The 20,061-nt window shown below is 42.5% G+C and overlaps 1 protein-coding gene across 7 annotated transcripts in view; it reads left to right on the plus strand.

Moving 5' to 3' along the window:
* The window catches only part of CACNB4 (calcium voltage-gated channel auxiliary subunit beta 4), a 233,584-nt gene that overhangs the window by 98,714 nt on the left and 114,809 nt on the right, over positions 1-20,061 (plus strand). For 2 of the 7 annotated variants that reach the window (XM_069472649.1, XM_069472676.1), the window contains exons 1-2: positions 8,450-8,759; positions 10,698-10,857. The exons of 3 other annotated variants lie outside the window; for them this stretch is intronic. In XM_069472649.1, coding sequence (XP_069328750.1) covers positions 10,852-10,857 — 6 coding nt within the window. In that variant the 5' untranslated portion in view covers positions 8,450-8,759; positions 10,698-10,851. Of the gene's footprint in view, positions 1-8,449; positions 8,760-10,345; positions 10,516-10,697; positions 10,858-20,061 lie in introns of those variants that run through there. 2 more of the 7 variants (XM_069472659.1, XM_069472641.1) reach the window with 2 other exon arrangements.

Genomic DNA, 20,061 nt, shown 5'->3' on the forward strand with positions numbered 1-20,061 from the left:
CCAGTATCCCCTCTGCCCATAGATTCCACCTAAGAAGAGCCCCTACTGCTGACATGAGTTCAGCTCAGACCTGAGTTCCTGATGCCCCTTTCCATTGTGTGGTTTGTTTTCTAAATCCACAGCAGCCCTAAAATTGACCTCACAGTTTCCTGGCTCATTCTCTTCTCTATTGGCCCATTCTTAAGGCCTCAACTATCCATGAGACTAGGCTGCATGGATTGTGATGGAGCAAGGACATCAAGGCTCACAATGTGAGCTTTCATTTCATATTGGCTGTTCAGTTCCTGCAACCAATATTAATTGAGGATCTTCTAGGGAATGAAGCATGTGTGTAGAAAGCAGAGTAAGACATGCTTCTTGCTCTTAAATTGTTCATCTTTTAGAAGAATTACACTATTACGTCGTTAGCCCACTAGTAGAGGTATGGGAGACAGAGTGTTACAGGGATATAGAAGAACAACTGCCTAATTAAGGTCTGAGCAAGTTGGAGAAGTTAGTGACATTTACATTTGGCCTTAAAGAAGGAATGAGGTCAAACAAAAATGGGTGACGGGGGACAGGGCAGATAGTGTCTCCCAGACAGAGGGGACATCTTGTGCGAGGTATGAAGGTGTGGAAGATCATGGGGTCTTCTCTCCATCACCAAAAAACCAAAACCCAAACCAAAAAACTTTCCATTAATACATTATAAATTATGTTTTCTTTGGAATAAAATAGTTGTGAAACCAACAACTCTATGTCACACCTAGATTATTTAATTTGTAAGAATCTGAATCTGAACAAGGCTGTTGTCAGGTCAGGGCACGAAGACAATTTGATGAGGACTCTCTAGGGATGCTCATGTTCTAGGTTTTCTTAGCTCTAAAAAATACCCATGCTTCACTTTTTTGTTAGTCACTACTCTGTTTTGGCAACCAAAGCACAGAGGAAGCCAAGGAGTTCAGGGCTGTCATGAATTATTCACGTATTTATGGAAAGTCTCTGTGCAAGGCACTGAGCGGGGCAGTGGGGCTGTAATGGCAAGTAGAAAGCTGCCTGGTGTCTCTTCCCAAAGAACTCATGTTCAAGAGGCAGATATCAACTCATCATGGCACTAATGCTGCTCATGGGGATGGGTGGTGGGGAGGGGTGTGGTGTCCAAGGAGGCCAGCCTGGAGAGAGTGAAAGGATGAGGTGTGCAGAATGAGGGCTATGAGGAGAGAAATGTCAGGCCACGCTAGACCATGTTAAGGATTGGGGTTTTTATCCTAAGAGCAATGGGAAGCCATTGAAAAATTTTGAATAGGAGCTGACATGATTCTTTCTCTCTTTCTTTCTTTCTTTCTTTCTCTCTCTCTCTCTTTCCTTCTTTCTTTCTTTCTGGGTGGAGTGCAGTGGCATCATCATAGCTCACTGCAACCTCAAACTCCTGGACTCAAGCAGTCCTCCTGCCTCAGCCTCCTGAGTAGCTGGGACTACAGGTGCACACCACCGCACCTGGCTAATTTTTCTATTTTTAGTAGAGACAGAGTCTCGCTCTTGCTCAGGCTGGTCTCGAACTCCTGACATCATGTGATCCTCCTGCCTCGGCCTCCCAAAGTGCTAGGATTACAGGTGTGAGCCACTGCGCCTAGCCCTGACTTTTATTTAGAGGAGATATCAGATACTCAATAAGCATTTATGGATGCTTATTATTAACTGTGTTATCAAATCAAAGAGAAAAACTCCTCCTGGGAGGGAAAAGCATAAATTTTTACCTGAAAGTGGTAACAAAATAGGAAATAAAATTTCACAAATTTTACATTAAAAAAAAAAAAACCTAAACTAAGCTAAACTGTTTACTCTTTGTAGCAAATTTGGAATCATGGAACTGAAGGAGTCCCACCTTTGGGGCAGGGGATTTGCCCAAGGCTGAGTAGTAAGTTGGCGGCTGACTCATTTCTGCCCCCTGCTCCGTGAGAGAAGCTGTTCCCTTCCTTCCCCCTTTCCTGCCTCCCACTCCTGCTGGAGCTCTGCAGATAAAGGAATCGAATTACTCTCCTGCTTGCTCTCATCGGAGTGTCTCAGAATGTGAGAGCTTTGATTGCAGCCATGGCCTTGGTTCAGTTTCTGTCTTACGGACCTCCAGTGCTGCTGCCTCGCCATCCGTCCGTGCGCTTCCAGGGGGACACAGTCCTGTCTTGGTCTTCACATTCCTGTCTCGACAGCAGTTCGGAGCAGGCAGCTGTGGAAAGCTGTGATTGTTAAATTAGCATTGATAGTAATACTTGCTAAACACTACCCAGACAACAGGATGGAGGCCAGCTGGACTAGTCTCCTAAGTTCATTTTGGAGAATAGTGGAAAATAAAGTTGTGCAGCATTAATGAAAACTGTGCCTTTATGGAATGTTTTTGCCAAGAGGTTAGGTCTATTTTTTTTTTTTTAACAGAAATTTCAGAAAGCAAGAGATTTCTGAGTAATATGTCAATCATGAGGAGGGAGCTGTCATTTTTCTGACAAGTTGAATAGGGCATGGGAATTTTTTTTTACCTTCCCTACACTCACTCTCTCATGAATTATGAAGTATTATTTTTTCCCCCGAAGCCATCAAGAGTGGCAGGGAAGAAGGAAGCTTGTCCATCTATTCCTTCTTCCTCTGGGTGTCTCCAGGGTTTTCTTTCTCTGCCTCTTTATCCCTGTCTTTGTTTCTCTCTTCCATGCTCACTCTCCAGGCCTCCTCGGCGCATACCGGTAGTAGCATTTGTTACAGGATTGTCACGAAGACGGTTTTGGGGCAGTGGTTTGTCCAGCAGGGGCTGGTTGGTCAGGGTGAGAGAGGCAGTCAGGCCCACATGAGAGCTCTGGGTACACTGAGGCCTGAAGGAACGATGCAGAAGTCAGTGGGATGGCGGGAGGGCCGGGGATGTTGTCCAGAGGTGAGCTGCCAGCTCTGGCATGAGCGGCAGTGGGCCTGGCCAGATAAGGCAGGTAGGCAGCGGAAGGAGCCGGCACCAGGAGGCAGGATGCAGCCTCAGCCCCGATGGCTGAGATCAGAGACGCAGGTGGGGATCGAGAGGATCAGGGGCGAGTATTAGGAATCTCACCCCAGGGGCACAGGGTACTAGGGGTCCAGGCCAGAACCCAGGCTGAGAGCGACAGGAAGCACCACAGCAGCCGGGCACGTGAGGAGCACTGAGTTAGTGCCAGGCACCCTTCTGAGCGTTTTCTTATAGCAAGGCTTTTAATCTGCACAATAATCTTGGTATAATCCTCATTTTATGAATGAGGAAATGGAGGCCCGGAAAGGCACAGTAGCTTGCCAAGTGCTGTCCAGCTGGGAAGTGGCACAGCTGGCGTGTGCGGGCAGCCTGGCTCCAGGTCCCTGCTTCTGACCACCCTGCCCCACGGTATTCCTGTGCCGGGGAGGGGAGGACCACTCACACAGGGCGCACGGGGGCCTTGGGGCTGGGTCACATCGGCAGCCCTGGTTCCGTACTGCTTCCCTTAAAAAAATGAAAAAGGCCAATTCTTCCATTCTGCCTCCTTTGTGCCTTTCATATGTTAACTCATCAGTTTAGGAACTGTTATTATCTCCATGGTACAGACAAGGCCCGGAAAGACTCAAGGACATGCCTGCCTCCGGAGTGAGGTCTAAATTCAGACTCGGAGGACTGCAGCAGGGGACTCCTAGAAGCAGGATCCAGTGTCTGTAGTGTTTTGCTTTGTTTTGTTTTGATTCCACGTGTCTGAGGGGCACCAGGGGGGAAACAGGGGTATGATAGTAATGCTTGTAATGCCACACAGATTTCTAGAGGCAAAGGGGTAGATTAGTACTTTCAGAGCAGAAGAGGAGAAAATCATCTAGCACATTGTGGTCACTTAGTAAAATTTAAATAAAAACAAAGATCAAGGTAATTCCCAAGTCTAAATTGGCAAACAAAGACATTGGGCTTATGTTCTATCTAGCCCATAGAGGCAGCAAGAGGACTAGTCTTTGCTGGGTCCAAACAGTCCTACTTTGCCTCTTCCCTGACCTCTCAGAGTCCTGCTGTAGAACACGTAACTACATTGCTTTGGGAAAGTTACATTCCAGAGAAATCTAGGTGGAAAACTAGATAACAAAATTTCCTTTTGCTTCTCAATCTGTGCTGGTTGGCTTGAGCATGGCTGTCTAAAACTCACAGCCAACCATACTGCCCTTGGCTTTTCTCTCCCTCCTCTCCTTTTCCAAACAAGTGGAAAACAGAAATGCTTGTCCTTTGTACTCTGCCGTCAATTCCATGGGTTTGCTGTACCACAAACCCCACCACTCAGTAAGGAAAAGGACCTCCACATTCCTAAGTTTGAAGCCAACAAGAATGACGGAAAGTAATGTCCCCTTTGACAGAAAACAGAGCTTTCCTGATTTTTGAGGGCCATGCTGTTTACTCTGTTGAACTGAGCTCAGCTGAGGCATTTGTCAAATTGCAAGAACAGCCTCCCCATCAAGAATTTTTTTTTTTTTTTTTTTTTGAGACAGAGTCTCACTCTGTTGCCCAGGCTAGAGTGCCGTGGCGTCAGCTTAGCTCACAGCAACCTCAGACTCCTCGGCTTAAGCGATCCTACTGCCTCAGCCTCCCGAGTAGCTGGGACTACAGGCATGCGCCACTATGCCCGGCTAATTTTTTTTTTTCTATATAGATTTTTAGTTGTCCATATAATGTCTTTCTATTTTTTAGTAGAGACGGGGTCTCGCTCAGGCTGGTCTCGAACTCCTGACCTTGAGCAATCCACCCGCCTCGGCCTCCCAGAGTGCTAGGATTACAGGCGTGAGCCACCGCGCCCGGCCTCCCATCAAGAATTATGTGGGATTTATAAACACGGTAATGCCTTTTCATAGGGTCTTTTGACTTTGAGCTATTCATCGTAATGAGAGATGACCTTAAAGGAAGTGGGCCAGCAACACCTTCAGCAGGGCAGCCTCAGAACTGGAGGCAGCCTCCTGGACGCCGTGCAGGTTTGGAGGCTACGCAGGGATGAGAAGGAGGTGGGTTACGGGAAACCACCAACACAGGAGGAGCCACAGGTTTTCAGACTTGTGCTCATTGTGGTCTCAGCCAGGAGAAGTGGATCAGGGGAGGAGGTGATTTCTCTTTCATCCTCTCAACCCATCACTTGACTAAAAAACTCTTAAAATCAAAACCCAGAGGGTGCCAGTCCCTTGGTTGCTTTTTACATCTTGCTGCAGTGAAGTATGATACTCTCGAAATTTGCCCTTTGGAATTTGAACCTGCTGGAATCCCCAGACCCTTTCGCCAAACTTTGGGGATTTGAAGTGATCTGAAACAGGCCCAGGAAGCTCCCAGAGACCTCTCACCACTTCTCAGTCCCGTCTCAGTTACGACAATCTGGGGACAGAAATGGTCAGTTTCAAGATCCTTCTGGAGTTCTGAGTTCACTTTTCTGGAGCTCCTCAGAATTCTTTTGGGGAGGTCTAGAACTGAGTCTCTCACTGGGGTTCCTCTGGAACTTGGGGATCAGTCCAAATATTGGGTTGGAACCTTTGGGTGACTCCCTGGTGTGATGCTTATTCTGGGTAGATCCAGACCCTTGGGCCAGACTCCCCAATCTATTATTTGGTTTTTAGTTATCAGCTGTGTGTCGCCAAATGACATTTGATTAGACAATTTTTAGAATGGAAGGAGTGGGAAAGAATAGGTTTTCCCAAGTGACCTCTCTCTATTTCACCAAATACCCCTTGGGAACACGCCCGCGGCCCCTCATCCCTTATCTTGAACACTCTATCGATAAGGGAGGAAGGAAGGAACACTCAAGTGGAGTACATGTGGCTTTCGATAAAGCAATTTAACTTTTCTGGGTACTAAAAGGGCTAGAGTAGGTGACTTCTGGGGTTCTCCCACCTCTAACAGTTTGTGATTCCGAGTCCAGCATTTTTCTGACTCCTTGGGAAGGCGGCCAAGCCAGACTGGCCCTGCTTCACATCTGTTCTTAGTCCTTGAGGGACTGGGTGTGGGTTTGCAAGGAGTAACCACAGCTGCTGTGCCTGATTCATTCACTGCCTCCCTCCTGACATCCCTCCCGGAGTCAGACTTGCCTACTGTGTGCATTAGTGTATCTCCAAATGAGCCCCTGCCCTTTAGAACTTTCTTTAGACCCTCACATTGGATTGGCTATCGGTAGTGCTCCAAGGCATCCAAGCACAGGAGAGGAGTTGGGCTGGGTACAGGTTTCCCAGTATGGGACAGTTTCTCTCATCTTGGTGAATTGTGAAAATGGACTGCCTCTTTCTTTCCCCGCTTAATTTAGATTCCCATTGTAAGATAGTCAGGAAATACTCTCCATTGAAGTGGGAAAGTAAGGAAATGATCTGGAGAATTTAAGGAGGAAAGAAAACCCTCTTGTCTCATTTTTTGGTAGATTCTGGATATAATATTGTATACTTCTAGTTAGAGTTAATTAAAACAACAGAATATGATATCTGAATTTGGGCTTAACAATCCTTTGATCCAGTCCTCTTGCTGTATGGGGTGGGGTGGGGACTGAAGTTCCACCTGGACAGTGACTTGCTCTCACACACAGTTGTCAACAGGTAGAGCCAGCGCCGGGTTTCTCTCTATGGAATTCTGTTCATTGCACTCATCCTCTGCTGCCGTCCTCCCACTGTGTAGGCATGGCCTCGAAGATGACATCCTGTATGAACTATACCATTCTGGGATTCTCAAGGACAGCTGAGTCCCTTGCCATCTATTTTTTTTTTTTTTATTAAGAGACAGAGTCTTGCTCTGGCGTCCAGGCTGGAGTGCAGTGGCATCATCATAGCTCACTACAACCTCTAACTCCTGGGCACAAGCAAACTTCCCACGTCAGCCTCCCAAGTAGCTAGGACTCCAGGCAAGTGCCACCAGGCCCTGCTAATTTTTTTATTTCTTGTAGAGATGGGGTCTCGCCATGTTGTCCAGGCTGGTCTCAAGTACTCCTCCTGCCTCAGTCTCCCAAAGTGCTGGGATTATAGGTGTGAGCCACTGTACCCTCCCCCTTGCCATCTTTTGCCTTTACAAGTGACTAAGTGTTGATGCCACTCCCAAGGCACGCAACTGTGATTGAAAGATATGAACAGATCAGCATAGACCTAAAAGAACTGTGCTCTGCTCAGCAGTTGTAGTTCTTTTGTTGCTTTTTGTGCCTCAGGTTTGTTCCTTTAAGAGTTGCGCTTTTCAGAGATACTGGCTAGAAGGACAGACCTGGTTTCGTAGGTCCAGGGCCAGCCAGTTACTACTGTGCTGAGCGCCCATGAACTGCAGCCAATGTCTTCCAGCTGACAAAGCAGGGTTGTCAGTGATAAGTGTTTATGTTGCACTTTAGATTTGCAGAGTTCTTTCTCTGAGTTATTTCTTACCTCAGTTTAGCAGGTGAAGAAACTAAAGCCCATGGAGAGGGTAACTGACTGGTCCAGAGTCATCTGACCAATTAGTGGTGAAGCTGACACTGGACTCAGAGCCTCTGGGTTTCTGGGTCGTTGCTCACCCCCGTGAGCCATGCAGCTCCTCTGGATTATGTTCTTTGCCCTCACCAGTGTCTTTTCCTCCCCAAATTTAGCTGGTTTCTTTTCCAGTGAGCTCTAGAGCTCTCCTGTTTCAAAGCTGCAGTACCTTATTGGCTGATCAGAAAGCTCTCAGAATCTAGACACGCTCCATGTCAGGCCACCCCAACCTGGGACCTGTCCCGGGTCAGCCTCAGTGGTGGTGTGGTGGGAGCAGGGGACTTTTCTGCTTGGGTTTTGGGGAAGAGATCAATGCTGTTTTAGGAATATTAAAGATTTATGCACAAGGAAGGGGATGAAGGATTTAAGTGAGAGCATTGACTGTCACTTAAAGGAGGTTAAAAAAATTAATCTAAAGAGACATTAAAAATTTTGCATCTAAAAGTTGAGAGGTTTTTGGCTTCCTTTTCAAACTTCACCAGTTGGGACATAGTATTTTCTTGCCAGCAAGGCTAAGAGACTTCAGCGAGAATATTGAAAACTTTTACTATAGAAATTCCCTCAAGCAATCTTACCATCTGTTCATACTATCCATTTTTTCCTTCACCTTGGGTTATTTTTTTTTGAATTTTATATGACTTACTGCCTCTTTGACTTAAATTGCATCTGTTAAGTACAGATGTTGGATGGGAATGAGTGTCTGTTCGCTTGTCTTTACATGATATTCTCTGGAAATAAAATCTCTCCTCTGCTCCCCGCTCCAGTGGTGAATTTCATGAAGAAGAGGAGCAGTTGTGTCTAGCATATTCAATACTCTGCCTTTCCAAACATTCCACGCAGCCTTTTGGATATTGATAAGTGTTTATTGTAGAACTAACAATGCAGGCGAAACAGGAAGCAGCTCTTTGCTGGGTAGGATGCTCCGAGGCGCCCTCCACTCTCCGGGGGAACGCGCTTCAGCTGACTGAAGCAGGGACGCCGAGCCAATCAGAGGCCGCTTTCCTAGCTCAGTCACCAGTCTGTGGTTGAGGAAGGGTTTTGCTTTTTATGCTCTGTATTGGGAAGGCAGATAAAATGCCAGGTCTGGACTGCCTCCGGGGATAACCTCACCCTGTGTGATGTGAATGAACAGCATCTTGCCTGGTAAATCCACAGGAATTGATAAGGCAGGCGCAGTTCTTCTAAACAGGCCTTTTCTCTTTAAGCTCTAGCTGTGGTTTCTGCAGCAATTTTATTTTTGCCTTGAAAGAGGTGCGCTGGATTCTCAGACCTCCATGTATGACAATTTGTACCTGCATGGAGTTGAAGACTCGGAGGCTGTAAGTATTTTCAGAGATAGCTGATTCCCTCCCCCCTCCTCTTCCTCCTCCCACTATCTCCCCCTACCACCCACCCCCCCATTATTTCTTAGGCAACGCAGGGAACATGGAGCTGAAAGCCAACATCATTCTGGTGCTTGCTGGCTGCTGTGTAAATGTTCTCTGTATAGTTTATAGTTAACTGAAATTATTGTCAAGCAAAAAAAGAAATTAGGGTGATAGCAAAGGCATCTAAGAGTGTAGGCTGTTTGAATTTATATGTTACCGGGTCCACATTTGATGTCACAAGCGGTAACTGCTTCTTGTAGACTGGTTTAAACTATGCAGAAAGTGCTTGTGTTTTCCAATAGCAGGGTTCATAGAAAAGCCTCATTCATTATATAATACACATTGTTTGTTGAGCTAGAATGAATGGAAGTTCCTAAGCTGTGGCTGTATTATTATGTGCTTTCTGGCCAAACAAGCAGTGCAGATCTACTGCTTCTTTGTTAAGGAAATTAGATGCAAGGGTTGTGGTCACACAACACCCCAGTGCAGAGGCAGTGGGTAGTGCTCCTATACTCTTTCTTGAAGAGCGAAGTAGACTCACGTGTGTTTTGGTTTAGAAAACTGGACTCCTTTCCCACTGTAGGTCAGGCTCATGCAATATACTAAAATCAGGATAAAATGATTTCCTGAAATCCCTCAAATCATACCACAGAATTCTAGCTTTTGAATATGGGGTAAAGCTGATTACTGAATCTTCCTTTTTACTATTGCTCGTGGTAGTTCCTGTTTTTTTTTTCATCAATACACAGAAACCTTGCAAGGTAGAACGGCTGGGGGTGGCTAACAGGAGGTGCTGTGGGGAGTCTGAATTTTATATGAGTGCAATGCCATACATGTTGCTACATTCGAAACAGGATTGTGTTATATGAGGTTTTCTGGCTAAACCACCAAATAAACAGATTATAATAAAAAAACCCCTATGGTATACGTCAGTGCAGACGTATGTATCAAATGATGTGCTATCCATGAAAGATAGAAATCTTCAGTTCTGAGAAGGCATTCCATTTTTCCTTCCTGTCTGTGTGTTAGCTCTAACTCTAACTCTGTCTCCGCAAAGTCTCTCTGCGTGTTGCCCAGCGTGCTCATAAATGATCAGACTGTCAGTTGATTGCAAGGCACTGTAGTCTGAAACATTGGCGGCGGAATCGAGAAGGTCCACACTTGCAGGTGGGGTGGGAGAATGGAAAAGGCAATTATAGGAGTTCAGTTAACCAGCCTCCCCAGCTGGGTTCTTCAGGAGGCCTGATTATTTCTTGTACCCCTTCTCTTCACACTCAGTTATGAAACATGTGATGCCTCATTGAGTCGTAAGTTTTATTTTCGACCATTGATTTAAACTTGGGCAATGTGTTGCACTGAAGTGGATTGGAGTCATTTCAGAAATGCCTTTAGAAACCGGCTGCTGTGAAGAGTTGGCTAGGAACTAATGTATCCAGCTCCCTGTGCTCCAGAACTGTATAAATCTCAGATGCACTGGTTTAGAGGGGAGCCATTATGAGTCTGAAAGCATTTTTTTTTTTTTCCTTTTGGTCCAGCCTCACAGGACAGCTGAGTTTTTCTGTGGGGTAGGAATGAAGAGTGCAGTGACTTGACTCCGTGGCGGTAGTTGATGGCGGGTAGGGCTAGGTACCGCAGTGCTGTGTGTGCTCCTGGTGACTCAGTGGTGGCCGGCAGGCTGGGATCCTCGGGGCTGTGCACATCCGCGGAGGTGAGGCAGGTGGGAGCCCGAGGAGCGAAGGTGGGCGTCCGGCCAGTCCTCAGTTGAGAGTACGGGAGGCTTTCGGGTGGGTGGGATCGAAACCGTGCCACATGAATCAGAGGGGAAGACAGAGATGTTCCGAGGGGTGAACTGACTCTGAATGCTCATTTGAGTTTGTTTGTTTTTATAAGGAAGAATAATGTGATGTGTTACCCAAGATGGTGTGAACAGAGCTTCAAACCAATGAAGAAGACTAGGCCTAAGTAGCTGACCTGGTGAAGTGACAAATAAAGCCACACCTGGAGTGCCACATCCTCAGCAGTCTTTCTCAGTGCCAATGCATTTATGGCTGTAAGTGTGGGGGGTTGCCCAGATTGGAGCAAAGCTCTCGGAACAGGTCTGGTGGATAGGCGTGGAGAGGCTTTTCTGAGATGGCCAGCTGCAGTCCAAGAATATACAGGCACTAAAAGCTGAGTACGGCACTTCCTTTGGGGTGGGGGGTGGGAAGCTATCCACATATGTCCTGCTGCTCTGTGCTGTTGAAAATATCTTTGTGGGGTGTGTGGGGGTTAACCTGTGGTAAGTGGTTATATTCAATGTGTTCACACAGTAAGCCTGTAATAAGATCATCTCGCCTAGGGAGTATTTTACTCTGAATAAGAATAAAGCATCATTATACACTGTTAGCACCTCTCACATCCCCGCAGTATGAGAGAGATTTTGGTGCTGTGATGCGAGGCTTTCTTAAGAGTCTGCCTGAAAAGTAGATATTATGTTCCCAGTGCCCTAGATTGTAGCCTATAACCTCTGTATTTCACATACTGTGTATATGAAGAGAGAGGAACAAGGAGCATGCTGGAACGCACTTCAGGCTGGGCATTTTAGATTCTTGAGTCCTGTGGGGGCTTTTTGGGCAAGTCCATTAACTTCTGCTGTGGATTTCAGATTTAAGAATATGTATCATCCAGGATTACAAGGAAGTGCACAAGAGCATTCAGTGCCCCACTGCAAGGCCCCGCGTAGGAACGGGAGGCTTCACACAGAATGTCTCACTACATCTTGTGTTACCTTGACACAGACAGTGAGTGTGTGCATCTGGACGAGTCTGTACCTAGACGAGGCCAGTGACAATGGGTCCTGCACACAGACCATCCCTTCGCTGGCCTCTATGTCAGGGTTGCCCTATTCTACCTTCACTGCCCTCGCTGTGTCTTAATACAGGTCCTGGTGGCCAAGATGTTTTTCACTTAAGCCCCCAATGTATGTTATTTATTTTTATCTGATTTATAATAAATTTCAATAGCTCTGCTTCTTGGTGTATACATGTTTTATAAATGGAGTCATTGTGTATCGTGATGTTTGTGAAATCATTCTAGGAATAGAGTTCTTTTGTCATTCAGCAAGTCTCTTACACAAACAATAGGAGAGAGGTTTTTATAGGGATACATGGAAGGAACAGAGAAGCAGAAAATGTTACCTAAAACCCACCGCCCAGAGATAATTGCTCTTAATGTATTGCTATACACCCTTTCAGATGATCCTTGCACACATATGTAAATAGGTCATTCTTAACTTGCGACCATGTGTTGCATCCTATTCTGTTAAATGTTGTTCTCATTTGGTAAAATATTGAGCACATTAGCACTAGAACTGGCCTGTGCAAGAGATACATTGCAAAATTTAAAGCTTCTACATGGATCTTCCAAAATTTTGAGCGACTTGAAATATAGATTCTTGAGTATTTTGTAAAGTGAAGCCAGGCTGAGCTGCATGTAGAATTAATAGTTGATTTCTCTGACACAATTGCTTCCATTTCCAAATACTTAAATTCTAAAGCATTTCTAAGGAGAGACCTGATCTTTTCCAATGAAACAGATGATCAGGTCATAATTCAGGGCAGTTGCCAGAGAGGAAAATATATTCTTTAAGTGTTTTTGGTCATAGAAAGGAGCCATAATATATTTATTAATACTGTTAGAAATTTTATGGTTGTAAACGCTAAAGTGAAGTGCAATGTATGTATAATATCTGAATGTATATATAAAAACATATTTAAATCTATATGTACCTACACATTATTACAAGGATAACTTTATGTTAATTATTTAAACTATTCATTTTCAGTAAGCTGTGTAACTATTTATGTTTGTCTAAATGTCTGTACATCCATACTGTACACCCTTGTACATTCACATGCATTCATATGTGGATATGTTCCATGCATTGCTAATTGATGGCTAATGCGTAAGTGGGAGATTTCTACCGTATAGCTTTTGGAGAAGGAAAATTAACTGCTTTTGATGTGACAAAAGATACCCAAGAGGATTGAAAGGCAACACAGCCACTAGAGAAGAAAGCATTGCTACTTTCAAAGATACAATAAAGTTATTTTAAACATAAAGATATGTCCATGTGCTTGCTAGGGAGGAGTATAAACTTTAAACAGATGGATTTATGTGTTTAGGGACCTTCAGTAACACACTTAGGGATAGTAAGGATTAGATGTCTTTTGGAAACAGGAAGGCCAGGCATCTTTATGGTTTGGTGGATCAGAGCATCCCTTCTGGGGTCATCCCTCTGGCCTATTGGTAGAGAATAAGTACTGGTCTGTAAAAGAATCCAAGGACTAGATGCTGGCATCACTGACCAGAGAAGAAAAACAAATGCTGGTTGTGGTAAGAAATTTGACTGAGAAAATCAACTTGTTTTACCCAGCTGAGCTATTTTGGTGTTTGGCTAGGGTCTATTAAGTGAATGATGAACAGAGCTTTCTTTTCAATCAGTTTTTAGCAATGATGGTTTTCTAAAATATATATTGAAATGATTTCTAGATGTAATTGTCATGGAGATAAAGCCACGCATTTACTGCTTCCAGGTCGCTGATCTTGCCACTTTCTTGTTAACTTTCTATTTTCGAGTGACAGAGGGAAGAATCAGGATCAATTCTCGCCTTTCCCTAGGTGCTTCTGTATCTCCTTCCCTGCTGCTGTTCTTCTTCTTGCTAGATTAAGATGAAGTCAATCCAGGATTTTAGAATATGGTCCTGTGTCTCCATGTGTACTTACTCAATGAACCTTACATCATTCTGTAGTGCAAGATGTTCTGTATGAAGGTCAGCAATAACCATGAAAAACCATTCTTTTTGGGTGAAGGTGGAGAGGCTTCCCATTGCTTTAGCTCTTCTCTTTCTGTGAGAGTTTGTCTTGGACCTTGTTTCTACGTGGGCAGTTCTCAGCATTCCGTTCATCTGTCCTTTAACGTTTCTTATATAGGTAAACAAAGCCTCCTCAGGAGACAAGAAGACATAACTGGACTGGTTATCATTTTTCATTCTTTTCTCGTCCCTCTCTCACTAGTCCTTTAAAATAATCATCAAATCATGAGTTCAGCTAACCATGAGGTTAAGTTAAAACTTGTACTAAGACAGCTCTACTGATAGAGAGGCTCAATATTCTGATCTAAATCAGGCTGATTTAGGTGCTTATCATGTGTTTCCGTCAGGCCAAGGGGGCTGTGAAAACAGGACACATTGGGTAGATGTGTGAGTTTTCACTTACTGAGGTTGGGGCACTGGTGTGTAAACTAGTGCCCTGTCCTCAATACAACCTAATGTGTAATGCCCAAGTGAGTTTCCGGTTCATATAAAATAATGACAGCACACTGGGAGTTGTACATTTTTATGTGTTGGACTTTGAACTTTTTAAGGCTTTTAAGGGTATGAGTCTAAGATAAAACTGTGCAGCTATTTTTTGTTACTTATTGGTATGCCAAAAGAAGTAGGCTAGATTGCTCACAGGACAATTTTTGAGATCTAAGTAGACCAATACTTGCTCTTGCTCTACATTTATATATTCTTTTATAACATGACTGTATAAATATTTCCCTCTCTTCTTACATGGTGCCATACTTACCAGTATTTCCTACATCCTATTTTTTTCTTTCACATCTATCATCAGAAATATTGAAAAGTCTTACATTTAAAACAGGATGTTTTGTATTTGCTTTTAGCCTTTTCCTTCAGAGGAATTGATGTAAGGGATACACCATAACTTGAAAATTGGCAACTGTCAGTTATTCAGGAGCTGGACTGTGGAGTTTGTGAAGAACAGTTCTCTAAGTTTGCCTTTTTTATTCCTGTTTCTCCTTAATCTCTTTTCTTTTCAGCTTGAGCATCATATAGGAAAAAGATTCTCACCTTCAATGTTATTGCCCCATAAACAGCTTTGTTGAAAAGTTTGGTGAATGATAAGGTTGCAGTTAAAATTGTTTCTCAGTCTTTTTTAATCCCCATAAAACTTTAAAAATTTTATCTTTTATTTTTTGTACTTTGTATTATGAAACAATAATGTAACATAATAGTGTCATGACTAAAAGTGGAAACTCAGGGCCAGATTGCCAGGGATTGAGTCCTGGTTTCCACTACCTACCTCGTGGGCCTGCGTACGTTTCTTAAACTCTCCGTGCCTCAGTTTCCTCATATCTCCGAACTGTCAATGCTAATAGATCCTACATCTTGGGTGGTTTTGAAGATTAAGTTAATTAAAGTGTGTAAAACCCTTAAAACACAGATAAGTATTATGTACTATATATATACTTATGCTTTTGGTCACTAAATGCACCTTTGTCTACAGGTTCTTTTTTTTTTTTTTTTTTTTTTTTTTTGAGACAGAGTCTCACTCTGTTGCCCGGGCTAGAGTGAGTGCCGTGGCGTCAGTCTAGCTCACAGCAACCTCAAACTCCTGGGCTTAAGTGATCCTACTGCCTCAGCCTCCCGAGTAGCTGGGACTACAGACATGCGCCACCATGCCCGGCTAATTTTTTGTATATATATATTTTAGTTGTCCATATAATTTCTTTCTATTTTTAGTAGAGACGGGGTCTCACTCTTGCTCAGGCTGGTCTCGAACTCCTGACCTCGAGCGATCCACCCGCCTCGGCCTCCCAGAGTGCTAGGATTACAGGCGTGAGCCACCGCGCCCGGCCTACAGGTTCTGATATTTCCACTAGATTCATCAGTTATTTTCAGATCCATCATGTGGATTTTTACCATGATTTCCAAAAATCTTATAGTGGTTGATAGGTAAAATAATGCACTAATTCCCTAAGGCCTTATGATTAGTTCATTGTATTTTATTTTGGAAAAGAGGGTTGAGTATGATTGAAAGAACATTAGGAGTTGGTCTTTGCCAGTTATTAGCAGTGATCTTGGTTAGGCAAATCATTTAATCTCTCTAATCCTCAATTTTCCCTGCTATAGAAGGAAGAAGTTTGATTAGATCATTTCTAAGGTTTCTTCACATCCAAAATTTTGTTCTTTTTGCTGATAAGTAGTTTCTTCAGTTGGGATACAACTGCCACCATATGCCATTTGCTTTTTAAGTGATCAATTACCACAGTGTTTTGTACATACTGAGTAAGGTGTCAGTGTTTGGACCTTGAGTCCAGCTGTTGGGCCTTTTTAGAATCTTTAAAGGAAGAGAGTGTGTGTGGTGTGCATCTTTGAGAGGACTAGATATTTGAAAAGGGAAATGTTTTATTTAAGACTTTTAACTCTAGAAGCCAAAAAGGATGTTTTATCTACTGCATGTTTGCTTGCCAGTACCCACAGTGCACTTCCAGCCCACAGTGATCTGAGCTGGAAATGTTTGAATCTCATCTCTAAGAAAAAAAAATCAAAAGCAAAAGCTTTCTGAGAAGCAAGTTTCTCCTAACTCTTACTGTTGATTGAGGGAAGGTATTTCTGCATTAAATTATTTTTCCCTCTTGGCTAAGGTGTCTGAGCTGTACACTAGAAGAGTGTGGGTATAAAAACATTTTAAATCATTGTTTTGTGATGGTGATGCTTAATCATCAAGAATTTTTTTGTTCAGTGTATTCTTGCTTTACAGAATTTTCTTTAACTCATTTTTATTGTCCTTTGGGATATTCTAAAACCAATGATCAATCAACTGGAAGACCCCAGGAATATAATCAATTCTAGGAGTCATGCATTAATTTTAAAACAGGCACTCATTTCTAATAAAAGGACTAACTGTGCCTGATCTGTTTAATTTTCCTCTACGATAAGGTGAAAAGACATGGGGATAAGAGAGAAAGAGGTAATCTTGACTTGAGTCCAATCTCTCAAATATCCCTTTAAATAATGTTTAAATGAAATAAGAGTTGAAGGCAAATATTTATCATCATGCTAGAAAACTATGGTGAATATTATGCTAAGATGGTTAGTGGGTAAACTAATTAGCTCCGTAGCTTATTTCCAAAGAGTTATTATTGATAGCTTAATATCATCTCAGTTCAAATGATGTCCCAGAGATTAATGTCTAGGGGTTTATTTGATTCAGTGGCTCTATTGATCCAAGTGATGCAATTAAGAACTTATCAAACTTTCAAATCATCTTTCACTTGATCATGCTGTTAATGCTTAGAATACAGAAATGGAATTAAGGTGAAGTTGACAAGGTAGGGAAGCACAGAACATTTAGTTATCGTGATGCGTAGGGCCCTTTCTGAAGTGCTAGGATATTGTAGAGTAAGGAATAAAAGCACACAGATGAAAGAAGGCCAGGTAGATACAAGATTTAAAAAGAAAAGATCATTTGATGGTCACGTTTTATCATTAGTTCACTGAAAACCAAAAATTTGTTGCATGAATTATGATGCATATTCCTAGAGTGCCAATGGTAGTATTTTTCTATATTGTAAAAATTTCTGAAGTCATATATTTTATTGATCCATAGGCACACCCCCCCATTTAACATATCTAATATGGGATACATCTTTAATGTCTCATAATTTTATTGGCAGGTTTTTTCCCTTAGTGGTACATAATCTAATGTTGAATTTTAAAATCATTGGTATCTTAAATTCAGTGAAATGAGGTATTTGCGGGAAATATTTAAATAATACAAAACCATTTAGTGCAAAAAAATTAGTCTTCCTTGATGATCTCCCAATCTGCTCTCTTCCCCACTGGTAGCCGTTCTTAACAGTGCAATGGATATCTGTCTCTGTGTAATGACAAACACGAAGATTTAGAAAAAATATACTTACAAACACATGCATGTCATATTTGTAATTTAAAAAAATACAAATAAGATCATAAGCAATATTATTATTCTGTTACTTGCTTTCTTCACCTAAAAATGTACCATGGACCTTTTTCTATATCAATTGATTCTTTTTAATAACCAGTGACATAATAGCTGTACAGCGTGGATTTACCATAATGAATCTCGCTCACTGATAGAGATTTAGAATATTTCTGATTTTTCAGTCCTGCAGATAAATGCTATAGTTAACATTCTTTTCCATGAATCTTTGTATACACATGGAACATTTCTCCAAAATAGCTTCCTGGAGGTAGAATTGCTAGATCAAAGGATTAGCACATTTTAAGATTTATGTTTATTGTCTAGCATTGTAAAACATTTTTATATTAAAATAAACTTTCTTTTTTTGATTGAGAAAAAATGATTTAGCTCAAAAACTTTAATCTGAAATATAAGACTTCAAAGAAGCTTGGTTGTGGGAAGCACCTTTAGGATATGGCCTCCAGATTCCATAGGAAGAATTTATTTGCTCTCTGTTGTAGTAATTTGGTTAAAAAAAAAATCTACAAAAACTTGAGAAATTTCATTCACTCTCTTCATTTCATAGATTAAAAAACTGAGGCCCAGAGAGGTTAGGCAACTTGTTCAGAATGACCCAGACAATTTGTAGCAGAACTGGACCTAGAACCCTTCTCACATATCTTGCTAGAGCAATGTTTTTTTTTATCATGCCAAACTCCAAGGGTTAATAATATAAAAAACTGGAATAAACCCCTGAAGGGTGGTATAACCACATTATTTGTATAGTGCTTGACAGCTTACAAAGCAGTTGGGAGTTGGGAAACTCTCCAAAACAGAGAACAGATTGCTCTCTGACCCAAATGGTGAGACCTTTATCTACCTGGAGACCAGATTTGCTTCCCAATTTCTTTCAAGCTTTTGATGTTGCTTTATCATATGGTTTGAAGTCCCGAGTCATTGATGGATTAAAATGATAATACATCCATAAAACTTAAATGAACATAAAATCTCAATGCTAGAGAATGTCAGAAAGAGGTTTTGTGTTTTAGGGAAACGTTAGAGTTCTCTTGATTTGTATGCAGGTCTTGATGACAGCCGCAAGTTAATGCTACATTTGGCCTTAGCCAAGAGCAGCCAAGTTGCATTTTTATTCTCTGTCTTTCTCATTTACAATTCATCTCCATGAGCTTCCAATTCAAAAAAACATTTGCATGATTCCGCAGCAATATTTTCAAAAGGTAAAAGAGACAGCAATATTTGTAAAAGGCACAAGGAACTTTAAGTTTTAGGGGGGAGGGGAGATTGTCTCTGTGTCACTCAGGATCCCTGTCAAAAAAACAGGTAACATACTCAAATTAGGGTAAATTGAGAGACTTTAATAAAATGAAAAGGTATTGGTAGGGTGTAAGGGAACCACATGTGATAGTGCAGGACCCCAGGGCTGGTAACTGTAGAGTTGTTACCACCACTAGACCCATCAGGACTAGGAAAATGTATGGTTACAGGAACCTGGGAGGACTGGGTTCTGTCTAGAAAGCTACCTTGAGAAGGATGCAGCTTTCCCTTTGAAGGGATACAGCCAGCCTGGAGGGATCCCACAGGGAGGATCCCAGGGGATAAATACCCCAATCTCATTCTCCTCCCTTACTCGGATCTCTGCTAGGGCACCCATTAGCCAAACCCGACCAGGAGCCAAAGAGCAGAGCTTACAGGTCAGCCATGTAGTGCAAGAGCAGGGTGGGGAAGGGTAGGGGTGGTTTGGAGAGGCAAATGAACATGGATTTTATCTGTTACTGCATTATCTGAGTGTATGTTCACATTGCTAGGCAAAAACATGCCATTTGAAGGCATCCTAAGTACATCTCTGAAGATGCTAGTGCAGCTCTGAAGGAGCTGCTCTTGGTCATTTGCCACTGGAAATGTGTGTTGGCTTTTATATGTGGACATAGTTCCACTGGAAATAGTCAACTGCATTTTAATTCCTGTATTTTTTTTTTTCTTTTTCTTTGATGAAGACCAGGAATACTTCAACAACGTCTAGCAATGGGAGAAAATAAAAGATTGAAATGTTAGTTTTATGGAGAAAGCTTGAGGCGCTGAGCTGAGAGGGCTTTCATGACTGCCTTCAAATACCCAAAGGTCTCCGTGGCAAAGAGAAAATACAGGGAAGTGCATCATGAGACCAACTTGTGGCTAAGATGTGCTCCATTGTCATGGCCAGACTAGAATAATTTTTAGACTCCCTCCAAATGTCATCACATTGTGATTCCCATCCCATAAAACAGTGGAAGGACTGGTGGGAGTAGGGATTAGCAATGTGAGATTTTACAGCTCTGATGACAGCCTCTTTATTAAAAGATATATTGACTGGGTGGGGGGTGGGAATGCTAAGAGTAGCATTTTTTTTTTTTTTTTTAGTGTTGAAAGCAGAACTTGTTTTGGAACGTATAGGAAGCCCATGGAGAATACTAGCTTCGAGGCCAGG

Source organism: Eulemur rufifrons, chromosome 1 (genome assembly GCF_041146395.1).
Source record: "Eulemur rufifrons isolate Redbay chromosome 1, OSU_ERuf_1, whole genome shotgun sequence".
In the NCBI taxonomy this organism is placed as follows: Eukaryota; Metazoa; Chordata; class Mammalia; order Primates; family Lemuridae; genus Eulemur; species Eulemur rufifrons.